Source organism: Myotis myotis, unplaced genomic scaffold (assembly GCF_014108235.1).
Source record: "Myotis myotis isolate mMyoMyo1 unplaced genomic scaffold, mMyoMyo1.p scaffold_m19_p_12, whole genome shotgun sequence".
Taxonomy (NCBI): Eukaryota; Metazoa; Chordata; class Mammalia; order Chiroptera; family Vespertilionidae; genus Myotis; species Myotis myotis.
Window position 1 is genome coordinate 35,873,652 of NW_023416316.1, and position 13,333 is coordinate 35,886,984.

Consider the following 13,333-nt stretch of genomic DNA (forward strand, 5'->3'; position numbering starts at 1 on the left):
CCGCAAGGCATCTTTGTACTTCTTATCATATAAAATGATACTACTTATCTGTTTACTCATTTCTATCTGAACTCCTCCACTAGAATATAAGTTCCATGAGGATAAGACTTTATGCTACAAAAGTATAAGATTAGGAAAGTAAACACATTAGGTTTTAAAAATTGTCGATACACAAATAATTTTTGTTATGTTATTTGTTAACCATTAAAAAAAATGGGGAGACATACCAACAAGTGGATTTCTTCTTATATCCAGAATGACGAGAGTTCTATTGTTTTCAAGGGCCTTTAGTAAAGTTTTTGCTCCTTCATTGGTGAGGCCACACTGCTGCAGGTCAAGTGCTATTGATGAAAGACAAAAAGTCACTTGCCAATTCTGAATAGATTTAACACAGACAACTCTCACTTACTCATGTGTGGAAAATTCCTGTACAAGGCTAGTCATGGCAGGGTTTTAATATTAGGCACTGAAAAAAAATTTTTTTTAAAGTATATGCATACATAATACAAAATCCAATAAAAAAAATCTTCTTGGATATGCCAAGATTATCCTACCTTTAGTACCAATAAATCATCTAGCATATTTTATAATTAGAGTTGAAGAATAATTCTATATAATCTATGAGTGAAAAATATCACAAAAGAATCTCAGTTTTTAATTAGCAAGGATGCTAATGGCAGTATAAACCTCATAGGCAAAAACTGAGTGGACTCAGCAATTGCAGTACATTCTTTTGATCATGATCCTGAGCTCCAATTTACTCTTGACACTAGTTAAAAGGGGAAAATAGAAAAAAATGTGGTAACATTAGATTTAGAATAAAAAAGACAAAAGAAGTCTAAGAGTATGCAAATAATGACAAATCCAAAGAATGTGTGAGTACATAATAAAATACATGTGAAATATGCCAAAAACCCACCATGAAAGAATGATACTCAAGAACTCTCTCTTGGTAAAAGGTCAGACAAAGAAAAGAACAAATGACCATGAATACCATTAGTTCTGAGGTTGTACAACCTACTCATCTAAACCAAAGGGATCATCACAAAAGCACTGATATAAGTATACATAAGAGGAAACTATGTGAGTCTTTAAAAAAAGAGTTTTTATACCACTGTGTTAATATACCTTTACATTAAAATAGCTGGAGTCTTTCAAAACCTCATGGTACACAAATATAAGAAGTCAGATATATGGATCTAAGAGAATATGATGTAACACTCACAAACTCTTACCACAGAATGGACACAGGATATAATTATCCAACTAGCCAAACTGATAAAAAAAAAAAAAGCCAGTAAATCTCACTAGTAAATCAAATGAATACAAATTAAGACAATCAAATGTGACTGTTTTCTTATCAGATTAGGCCAAAACCATATAGCAAAAGCCTTTAAAATGTGCATACTCTTGACCCAGAAGTATTCTTTTTCTAAGAATTTAACCATAAACAATAATCAGAGATGTAGGCAAGGATGTGTATCACAGTGTTATTATAGTGAAAAACTGGAAATAGCTTATATATCTAACAAGAATGAATAAGCTAAGTATAGCATATTCATTTTATGGAACTCTCAACAGCCACTAAAAATAATGTGGCAGATGTAAATTTACTGACTTGTTAAGATAGTCATACTTTACTAAATGAAAAAAATTACAAAATTTGAAATAACCCAACTTGCATTTAATTGAAACAAGCCAGTGTTCGTGAGGGTGCAGGTCTCACATACACTGCTAGTGTAGATTATAAATTGGTACAGTATTTCTGGCAGGCAATTTGGCAACATATATCCAGTCTTAAAAATATGTCACACTTGCTCATTCCACTTTTAGTAACATATGCTACAGAAGTAATCCTGACGGACACAGAGATGTACATACAAAATGCTCACTATACACAGTTACCAACAGAAAAAAGCACAAACTGTCTAAATCTAATTGCAAATAATTGATTAAACTATTGCGCAGCAATATAATGGAGTACTACATAACATTCCATTAAGTGAAAAAAGCAGGGATATGGCCCGGCTGGTGTGGCTCAGTGGTTGAGTGTCGATCTATGAACCAGGAGGTCACAGTTCGATTCTGGGGGGGGCGAGGGGGGGTGTACAGGAGGCAGCCGATCAATGTTTCTCATCACTGATGTTTTTATCTCTCTCTGAAAAAAAAAAAAAAGTAGGGATATGAATAGTAAGTACACTACAATTCCATTTTTATAATCTCTAAGTGTACAAATATATTTATAAAAAAATAGACTGAAAGTGCATATATCAAACTGAACAGTGATTATGCCTGGGAATTATTAAGATTATGGATAATTAAACAATATATATATGCAACTCTTAAGAAAAGTTTAAAAGCACAATAAAAAATTTAGGAAAAAATGAGGCTTTAAAAAATACGACGATATTATGCCAAAAACTAATTTAATATTATAAAATTCAATATTTTCAATTTTAGAATTTACCTCTAAGCCATAAATCCTCAGTAAGAGTTTCTGCAAAAGCACTTGCACCCAAGTCACCAATGAGCATGTTGCGATTCAAAGTGACGCGCCTCAAGCCAGCCATACAGTCAAGATCAGGTCTCCGGTAACGAAGACTCTCAGCCCAGGTTTCTTCATGTCTTCTCATGGTCTGATACTTGAAAGGTTTAATAAGATGAAAGTAAGTCACTTGAATATGGGAACCGGATATGCATAGTGAGTATGGCTTATTATGTTTGAGATTCACACACACACACACCCAGTATATATGCCAGGAGAGTCAACTGAAGAGTTTACTCAATTGTGGTTTAGGGGCCCAGGGACCCAGATTCTAGTCTGCCAGTTATAAGACTTCAGCATTGGATGGCCTGTGTTGATTAGATATATATTGACAACTCAATTACATTCTATGAGTTTTATTTTCTTAATCTGCCAAGTCAGGAAATAGATTCTAAATTCTAGCATTGTTGAGGCTCTAAATTCTGTTCTTCAGAGGTCTCCAAATGCTTGACTGGGAGTCCCACATTTTAAAAACATGTACCTTATTTATTAGTAAACTATATACACGAAATTCTGTGCATATATTTTATGTACATTATATACTACACAAGTTTCTTAAATGATACAAAAATAAATACAGAGGTTCCAATACTACTTAGGATATACAAACCAACTGTGTATGCAAAGCCAGTCTGACATGCCTTACAAAACTGATGGTTTGATTTTTAACCACAGGTATTGTATGAAAGGCATATTCAATTCTCTATATTTATAAAATAAATTTTGGCAACAGGAAAAACTGACGATAAAAGAAAAAAATCTGCCCTGGCCAGAGTGGCTCAGTTGGTTGCAGTGTTATCCCATACACCAAAAGGTGACAGTTCGATTCCTGGCCAGGGCACATAACCTAGGTTTTGGGTTCAGTCCTAGTTGGGGCATGTATAGAAGGCAACCGATCAATGTTCCTCTCTCACATTGATGTTTCTTTCCCTCCCTCCCCCTTTCTCTAAAAAACTTAAAAATAAGAGCAAATATCTCATTACATTCTTAAACAAGAAAGTTCTTATGACACTATAAAAGGAAAATATTAGTGTTGTTTTTCTATTAACAATAACTTATTAAAGCAACAGTGGAAATAACAGCAAACATTTACATAGTGCTTATTACATGCCAGGCACTATTTTATACAAAATTAGTTCATTTAACCCACATAATAAGGCACAGAGTTTATGAAATGGGAGAGCTGGAATCTGAACACAGGCCATTTGCTTTTAGAATCCTTGCTCTTAACTGTTTTCTTGGGGGTCAATGGACTTGCTCTGTATAGGCCGAAAGGTAAAACTTTCAGCTTTGTGGGCCATACAGTTTCTGCTGCAAGTACTCAACTCGATGTACAGGGTGAAAATAGTCATACTTACTATGTTAACAAAGGTGTTCCAGAAAAACCTTTTTAAAAAAAGGTGAGGGGCTGAATTTGGCTCACCAGCCATAGTCTACCTATCCCTGACTTATGCCATCAAACTATTAAAAAAGGCTTTAAGTTAAAGTATCAGTAAGTAATTTTAGGCCTAAATATAGTAGGTATAACCACTGTACAGTTGTTAAAGCATTATTTTAAAAACGATATTTACAAAATGCTAAAATAGTGACTTTTATTAGTTTATAAATTACAGCAGTTAACAGTAAATATTTTATTTTTTTCATTTAAGTCGTTTGAACTTTCTTCATAGTATCACAATAAATGTTTTCAATAAGTAAAAATACATAAAAGCATTGTTTATGTTTTTACATTCAATCTCTGATTTCTCAGATTAAGTGGACCATTTTTACTAAATGGTAGAACCCCAAACTAAAAACTGGTCATATTCTTCCAACAAAACTAAAACCATAATTACCACATGTATCAAAAGATGAAAATAACTGCCATATTGCATCAAAATAGTAATGCGCTTCAATCACATAGTATGTTTTCATGAAAATGTAAACAAAATCACCTTTAAGATCTTGGCCATGTGAACTGCTCCCTGCCACGTCAGATTACACCCAGTGAAGTTTACTGTCTTAAGAGTGACAGAGTTCTTTATACCTTGACAAACAACTAAACAGGGAAAAAAAACCATATGCGGTAAGATAAAGAGCCTATAGAGTCTGGTCAATCTTGATTTACTCACTTTTCTTGAGTCTACTGGAGGTTTATAGCTATACTCTAAAAACCATCATCTACGATTTTTGCAGAGATATGGATTGGTGCATTCTAAAACATGGCAGTAACAAAGCGTTATTCCAGTTTATAACAAGTTTAATTCTATTTAGATGCTAAAAATGGACTCTAAATTTTGCAAGCTTTATTCCTAACCTCTCAGTAAAGTACTATCAAGCTTTTGAGACACAGGAAAACTAAAAACCCGAAGTCTTCCTATTTTCATTTCCTATAACCTCATCTCGATTATCAATCAACAATTTAAATGTAAATTATAAATCCAAAATTTTACTAGGTGATATACAACATACTAGAGCAATATACGTTAGAGAACCTCAAAACTTGGTTCCCTCAAATTGAAATGCAGGCTTCTTACCCTTCATAGCACTTTGCATATATTTCCTATTTTAGCACACACCATAGTGCATTATAATTATGGTTGCATATAGGTATTCTGATGATTGAAAAATAATACTGATTTTTTTCCTCTTTATATTTTGCTATTTCCCCTCCCATAATATTTCTTAGAGATGAACAAACATAAAAAACAAACAATAAATACAAAATATTACGTATTTGTGTAGCTGTGGCTTAACACAACCTTAAGTAAAATTAATTCAGAAACTATTGCGCATGATGAGCTTTCATGTACAAGTGATATTGGACCAAGGTTTGAGCAGGCACAAGAAACAATTCAGATAGAGGCAGCACCAAGAAAAGATCCAGATAGGAATTAACATGGCATGTAGGGAATCATAAGACTAGTCTGATGAGAAGAGACTTAAGTAAGATTAAGACTCACTTTCTAAACCTCCATCTCCAATCGGACAATTTGCTAGAGACAGTTGCACCAAAGTAGCTGATTTATTCAATCCCTTTAATGGGGAGAAAAGGTTAAAAAATTTATTGGTTCAGTTTCCCTCAAAAGCAACTATTAAATGTTCTCAGGACACAATGGAGAAGGCTTACCTTTGTTAAAATAGTTAAATCTCTCTCTCTCAGAACTAGTCCATTTAGTTCCAGGTTCTTGAGAGCATTTGATGCACTTAAACAGCATTTAAGAGCTTTGCATAGCTGGAAGGTCACATCCTTGTTTCTTATTGCAGGAACTCGACTTCTGCAAACTTTATTTCTATCAGAACCTAAAGCAAAAGGATTATAAAGTTAGTGATTTCAACCATACATTTTACCATTATTAAAAAGGTCGCAGGTTTGATTCCCAGTCAGGGCACATACCTAGGTTTTGGGTTTCATCCCTGGTTGGAGCGAATACAGGAGGCAACTGATGGATGTTTCTCTCCTCTTCTCTCTTTCTCTCTCCCTCGCACCCCCTTCCTCTCTCTTTAAAATCAATAAAAACAAAAACAAAAAACACAACTTCCGGTGAGTATTAAAAAAAAGCATCTCCTCTGCGCTAAGGCATAGAAATGACGTCTACCCTTAAAGCCCTCTTTAAGGAGGGACACATGTAAACTCAAAACTTCAACCACATAAGATATAGAAACATAAACTATGTAAGCAAACAAACAAAAAACCCAGCCAACATAATAGCCATCCAGTGTGAATGAATAAAAATCATATCTATTTCTGTCAGATTGGCAAAAAATATATTTTTTGATGTACCAAAGAATTTTAGTAATTAGTTTATGTGTGCTATGAGATGAAAAAGGTTAAAATTTCTGATCTAGAAAGATGAGAATAACTACACAGAGTCGAGTGGGAGGTGCATTAATTATAGAGGGAGCACATGGGCAAAGACTTCCAAGCCAACATCTGCCAGGTACTGACAAAAAAGGCTAGGGTGCAAGTGGGGGAAGAGATAGAAATTAAAATAGAGAGGCTAGCCGAAGCAGGTCTGGGAGAGAGTATGGTTTTAATCCCACAGATGATGATCAGGGTGCCTCTGCAGGGTAGAAAAAAGGACCCCACTGCTGAAGGGCCAGTTAGATAAAGGAAAGGATTAGAAAGAGGTACCTACTTCAGATAAGAAAAAGCACCCCATCCTCAGAGTCATCTAGCTCCATGAGACCTGGCAGAGCACAGCTCAGATTTCAAACCTCTGTGCAGAACACAAGCTGTACAAACCAACATGCACTAATCCTGTGGGCATTAACCATTATAAGCATTATTTTAAACGTTATCTTTTCACTTTATTTTATAAAATAAATTTTTATTGATTTCAGAAAGGAAGGGAGAGGGAGAAAGATAGAAACATCAAAAGTGACAGAGAATCACTGATTGGCTGCCTCCATGCCCTGCATTGGGGGATCACGCCCACAACCTGGGCATATGCCCTGATCAGGAATCGAACTGTGACCTCCAGGTTCATAGGCCAACCCTGAGCCATGCCAGCTGGGCAGCATATCTTTTCATTTTAGAAGATCACTCAAGACTAGTCGAGTAGGCAGATGAACTGAGAGAAACTGAACTCAGGGACAGCAAAACCAGCTAGAAGCTTCTGTAATAGCCCAGGCAAAATGTAATTAAGGATGAAGAAGAAAATTTAGGAGGTTAAAATCTATAACCTAGACCAGTGATGGTGAACCTTTTGAGCTTGGCATGTTAGCATTTTTGAAAAACCCTACTTAACTCTGGTGCCCTGTCACATATAGAAATTTTTTGATATTTGCAACCATAGTAAAACAAAGACTTGTATTTTTGATATTTATTTTATATATTTAAATGCCACTTAACAAAGAAAAATCAACCAAAAAAATGAGTTCGCGTGTCACCTCTGACACGCGTGTCATAGGTTCACCACCACTGACCTAGACCCACCAGATGCAAACGATAAAGAAGGTTCAGTAAAGGAACTCTGAAGAGAATGATCTATGTAATACATTTTTCTTACATTCAATATAAAATATTAGGCAAGATTAAGTACAGTGGCCTTGATCTAAGGTCCCTTTCAACTGTAATTTCTTTTGATTTATAAGTTACTACTTCAGTTAAAGGCTTCAGAGGTACAGAACAGTTCCTATAGCTGAATACGATGTAGAGAATAACCTAACTTCTCTTCACCAGAGGATAAGTTGAACTGTCCTTGCAGAAGAGGTAACAGATGGTGTGAATCCCAGAGCCTAGAAAAGGGCCTGGCACAGGACAAATGTTCAGGTTTTTTAAAAAATCAGTCAGAGAGAAACCAAGATGGCGGCATACGTAAACACCAGAAATTGCTGCCTCCCACAACAACTTCAAAAATACAACGAAAAGACAAAACGGACATCATCCAGAACTATAGGAAGGCTGGCTGAGTGGAAATTCTACAACTAGAAGGAAAAAGAAAAGCACACGGAGACTCAGAGGAGGTGCGGAAGTAAAGTGCAGAGGTACGGAGGCTCGAGCGGGCTCGGAAAGGGGCTGGCACCTGAGGACGTGGCTGTCTTTTTGAATCGGGAGGGAGTCACAAGCTCCCGACTGCTCTGAACTCCAGTTCCGGGAAGTCTCTGGGGACCCAGGACTCATACGAGGAGAAACTGGACTGTCTGGCAGCAGGCAGAACTCGGAACTTGAGGGCGGCTTTCCCTCAGAGGTGCTGGCAGCAATTACAGGGACACTGAGGGCAGGGCTGAGGATCAGCCATAGCTGCTTGCTCCACCCTGTTGATTCCCTGAGACCCTGCCCCACCCAGGCTGCGGCAGAGGCTTTTGAATATGAATGCCCCGGCCCTTTGCAACCTGAAAATTACCTAACAAATTGCAGCTGGGCCAGACAGACCCAGAACTTCCAAGAGAAGGCCCAAGGCCCCACAGCAGCTTGCATTGCTTCACAGCTGGGGCCTCATCTGGGCACCTCCAAACTCCAAAAAAGGAAGGGGAATCTGCAGTTCTCTTCGTAGCTCCTGCTGGGTAACCTCAGGCAGAGGCTAAATTAGCACCTCCTTAGATCCAAGAGCCAGTGTACCCAGTGGTTAGAGTGGGACCATCCAGATTACAACTCCTCAGATCCATAAGGGACACACTCAGGGGGCAGACTCAGTGAGCACCAAAGCCCCACTGAAGCAAGTCTTGCCCCAGAAGGGTGTCTTCAGCACAGAAGTTCTCCCACTGCAGACACAGCTGATTCTCACTGCCAATTGGCCTTGAGGTCAATTCCTCCCAGTGATCCTACAACAATCAAGGCATAACTACAACAAGACTGTGCACAAAGCTCACAAGGGGGTGCACCAAGAGTGTCCACCTCAGGTAACGGGGGAGGCTGAGCCACTGGGCCCTACAGGACACCTAGCACACAAAACCACTCTACCAACACAGGGAAGCATAAAAAATGCGGAGACAAAGAAACAGGTCACAAATGGCAGAAATGGAGGAAAGCAAACGACTGGATATAGAGTTCAAGACCACGTTTATAAGGTTTTTCAAGAATTTTATGGAAACCGCTGATAAATTTAGTGAGACCCTGGAGGATATGAAAAAAGACCAACTAGAAATTAAGCATACACTTACTGAAATAAAGAATAATATACAGAGATCCAACAGCAGACAAGAGGATCCCAAGAATCAAGTCAAAGATTTGAAATACGAAAAAACAAAAAAATACCCAACCGAAAAAGAGAAAAGAATCCAAAAATATGAAAATAGTGTAAGGAGCCTCTGGGACAACTTCAAGCGTACCAACATCAGAATTATAGGGGTACCAGAAGAAGAGAGAGGGCAAGATACTGAAAACCTATTTGAAGAAATAATGACAGAAAACTTCCCCTACCTGGTCAAAGAAATAGACTTACAAGTCCAGGAAGCGCAGAGAACCCCAAACAAAAGGAATCCAAAGAGGACCACACCAAGACACATCATAATTAAAATGCCAAGAGCAGAAGACAAAGAGAGAATCTTAAAAGCAGCAAGAGAAAGACAGTCAGTTACCTACAATGGAGTACCCATACGACTGTCAGCTGATTTCTCAACAGAAACCATGCAGGCCAGAAGAGAGTGGCAAGAAATATTCAAAGTGATGAACAGCAAGAACCTACAACCAAGATTACTTTATCCAGCAAAGCTATCATTCAGAATTGAAGGTCAGATAAAGAGCTTCACAGATAAGAAAAAGCTAAAGGAGTTCATCACCACCAAACCAGTATTATATGAAATGCTGAAAGGTATTCTTTAAGAAGAGGAAGAAGAAAAAGGAACTCTTACCATTTACCACAGCATGGATGGAACTGGAGAGCATTATGCTAAGTGAAATAAGCCAGTCAGAGAAGGATAAACACCACAGGATCTCACTCATTTATGGAATATAATGAACAACATAAACTGATGAACAAGGACTGATCCAGAGACGAGAGGCATTGATTGGACTGTCGGGCCTTGGAGGGAAGGTAGGGGAGGGTGGGGGTAAGGGGGAAAGATCAACCAAAGGACTTATATGCAAGCATATAGGCCTAACCAATGGACACGGACAACGGGGGGGGGGGGGGGGGGGGGGAGGGAGGGGAGGGCAGGAGCGGCGGGGGGGGGGAGGGTAGGGGATAACATGGGGATAAGGACACATATGTAATATCTTAATCAATAAAAAATATATTAAAAAAATCAATCAATCAATAACCATTTCCTCTTCTAGATCTTCACAACCTCTCTCCCTCTCTGTTGGCTACTTTCTCAGTTAATAAACATATTCAAGTGTGTCTATTTAAAAACATTTTTCAGGCCTACGATGCTTGGGATCTTCTTTGTGGTAACCTCAGTTTCTCCCATGCCTTCAAACACTCATCAAACAGGTGTGGATGCTCCAAAGGCCCCTCTTAAACACCAAAGATGAAGATCCTTTCCCCACCCTCAATCCCTTCCTATGGTGCTCTCTCTGCCTATCACAGGAAAGCGCTGCTTTATTTTTATTTTTATTGATTTCAGAGAGGATCCTTTACACACCTAACCTGCTAATTCCAAGAACCCATGGAAAGAGTGGGTTTTCATGTCAATTTACAATTGTCCTGCAGTTCAAAAATAACCTGCCCAGCTCACACACAGTGTAAACCCTGGAATTTAAACCCTAGGCTGCATTCACACCTACTCTCTGTCCACTATATGATGCTACTATTAAAACAACACCCCCCCTCCCCCCACTTCTTTATCCCCCAACAGAGAGCACTGTCTTGAAATGCAGCAAAAGGCTGGGATGCACAAAATTCCTAATTGCTGTGTTCTGCACTAGGCGAAGCCATTGCATAAACTAGGTAACATCTGTAGGATGCTTACTGATGTCCCAAACTGTGCTACGTGCTCTACAACCGTTAACTCCGGGGATTCTTGCCATCACCATATAGAGCAGTGGTTCTCAACCTTCCTAATGCCGCGACCCTTTAATACAGTTCCTCATATTGTGGTGACCCCCAACCATAAAATTATTTTCGTTGCTACTTCATAACTGTAATTTTGCTACTGTTATGAATCGTAATGTAAATATCTGATATGCAGGATATATTTTCATTGTTACAAATTGAACATAATTAAAGCATAGTGATTAATCACAAAAACAATATGTAATTATATATATGTTTTCCGATGGTCTTAGGCGACCCCTATGAAAGGGTCGTTCGACCCCCAAAGGGGTCGCGACCCACAGGTTGAGAACCGCTGATATAAAGGGTGTCAAGCCCAGGTTACAGATAAGAAAAAAGACCTGGAGGCCTTAACACGTAAGGGGCCTTGTCAGGCACCGGTGACTGACACACTACACTTTCCCGACGGGTCAGTCCCTGGTGCCGCCAGCACATCGGCGAAATCGGATACCGCGGGCTAAACGGAAAGGAAGACTGTAAAACAGGCTTAACGTGTAGGGACTCGCCCAGGGTCGCCGAGCGGGTAAGACGCCCGGGCCGCGCGCCCTCCCACCACCGGCCCAGCGCGCAGGCTCCACCTGGCACCGTTTAAAATCCCGCAGCGCGGCACCGACACCTGGACCGCGAGAAGCGGGAACTGCAAACCTGTTTCGCCGAGCCCCGATGGGAAGAAGCTCTTGATGGAGATCAGGGGCAGATCTTTATTGCTCTTGAGGGTGTTCAGGAGCGGCGTCCAGTCCACCAAGCGGAGGCGGTCGGCGTCGAAGTCCAGCACGCCCTCCCGAAGGCTGGCGCGCACGGCGGGCAGCGGCACCGCGTCCTGCAGCGCGCACAGGTACTCATAGTGCGAGAAGAAGTCGGCCGCGGAGTCGCGGCGCACCTTCACCGAGTCGATCATGGCCAGAAGGCGGCCTCGGGGACACCGGCGGCGGAGGCGACGCCCGCCCCCGGCCGGGAGCCCCCGATCGCCTCCCGCCTTTTCGGGCGCCCACGGCCCGAAGGCTGCGGCTCCGCAGCGTGCACAGGAGCAGCGGGTCGGCCAGAAGGCGCAGGGCCCCGGACCCTAGCTGAGTCGCCCCTTGACGCCGCGCTCCCGCGCCGCTTCCCGCCGCGCGGCGCCGGCCGTTGGCGCCCGCCCCCCAACCCTCGGCAGCGCGGGGCTGCAGCTCCAGCCGGCGGGCGGGTGCCCGCGGGGCGGGGCGGGGCGCGGACGTCAGCGCGCTGGCCGTGCGTCCGCACGCAGGCCCCGCCTCTCGTGGGCGGTGCTTGCGGCCAAGGGCGGGACCTTCGAGGCGAGGGCGGTGCAAGAGGTAAGGGGTTTAGGAATCTGGGTCTCCCAAAAAGGGTTTACTGATTGATCCGAATAAAAATGGGATATAATTAAAAATGACACAAAATAATAAAAATAGGATATGATGTAGCAACGCGTTTTAAAAAGTAGTCTAAACTCCCCCTAAGTGTCTGGGCTTGCACCGTCCAGGCGAGGGAGTACAGCCAATAGGGGATGTAGGAACAACTGTGGTCAATTATATCTTTAACGTCTGTGTTAATTTCTGCAAAAACGCTTTAATTGCTGTAGTTTCTACTTACCTCACATGGTTGTTGGCAAATTGTAAGATGTCCCACGAACTCAGGATATTACTGTGGTTAATACTAATCTCTTTGTTGTGTACTGATGATGGTGGCTAACTCCAGTACCTAGTACTTTTCTGTTTCCTAGGCATTATTTTAAACACTGAGTGTGTGAAATCATTAAATTTTCCTAACAATTTCACAGAGAGTTTACTGTTGTATATCCATTTTACAAAAGAGAAACTGAGGCGCAGGAATTTACGTAACTTACAGCTAAGTGGAAGAACTCAGAGAATTTTTTTTTTGCTTGTGTATCTTTTTATTTTTTATTGTGTGTATTTTTTAAATTGTTTTATTGCTTAAAGTATTACAAAGAGTATTACATATGTCTCCTTTTTTTCCTGCCCTTAACAATCCCCCGGCCTCCCCTACCCCCAGTGTCTTATGTCCATTGGTTATGCTTATATGCATGCATACAAGTCCTTCGGTTGATCTCTTACCCCCCTCCCCCCCCAACCCTCCCCGGCCTTTCCTGCTGCAGAGAATTTTGTATTAAATTAAACAAGGAAGCCATTAGACCTGTGGCTCTAATGTTGTGGTGGCCTACGCCAACCAAAATATAAGCCTGTAAATGCCTCAACTTACAAAAATCTAAGGACAACCAATCACAAACAGCCAGCCAGGCTTTACTCTCTAGTCAGTCAATGATTTCCTTGCTTTGCTTCCTCCCTTTTCTTGTAAAAGTCTCTCCCCAGGTCCTAACAGCTTCCAGTTTGGTGCTGCCCTATTTGAATTGATT

The 13,333-nt window shown here is 40.6% G+C and overlaps 1 protein-coding gene across 3 annotated transcripts in view; it reads right to left on the reverse strand.

Moving 5' to 3' along the window:
- CEP78 (centrosomal protein 78) overlaps positions 1-12,163 on the reverse strand; it is a 31,804-nt gene extending 19,641 nt beyond the window's left edge. For all 3 annotated transcript variants that reach the window (XM_036330765.1, XM_036330764.1, XM_036330763.1), the window contains exons 1-6: positions 11,608-12,163; positions 5,655-5,827; positions 5,488-5,560; positions 4,480-4,583; positions 2,468-2,642; positions 228-341 (exon numbers count right to left, since the gene is read on the reverse strand). In XM_036330765.1, coding sequence (XP_036186658.1) covers positions 228-341; positions 2,468-2,642; positions 4,480-4,583; positions 5,488-5,560; positions 5,655-5,827; positions 11,608-11,860 — 892 coding nt within the window. In that variant the 5' untranslated portion in view covers positions 11,861-12,163. The remainder of the gene's footprint in view (positions 1-227; positions 342-2,467; positions 2,643-4,479; positions 4,584-5,487; positions 5,561-5,654; positions 5,828-11,607) is intronic.
- Between the last annotated feature and the right edge of the window lie 1,170 nt (positions 12,164-13,333).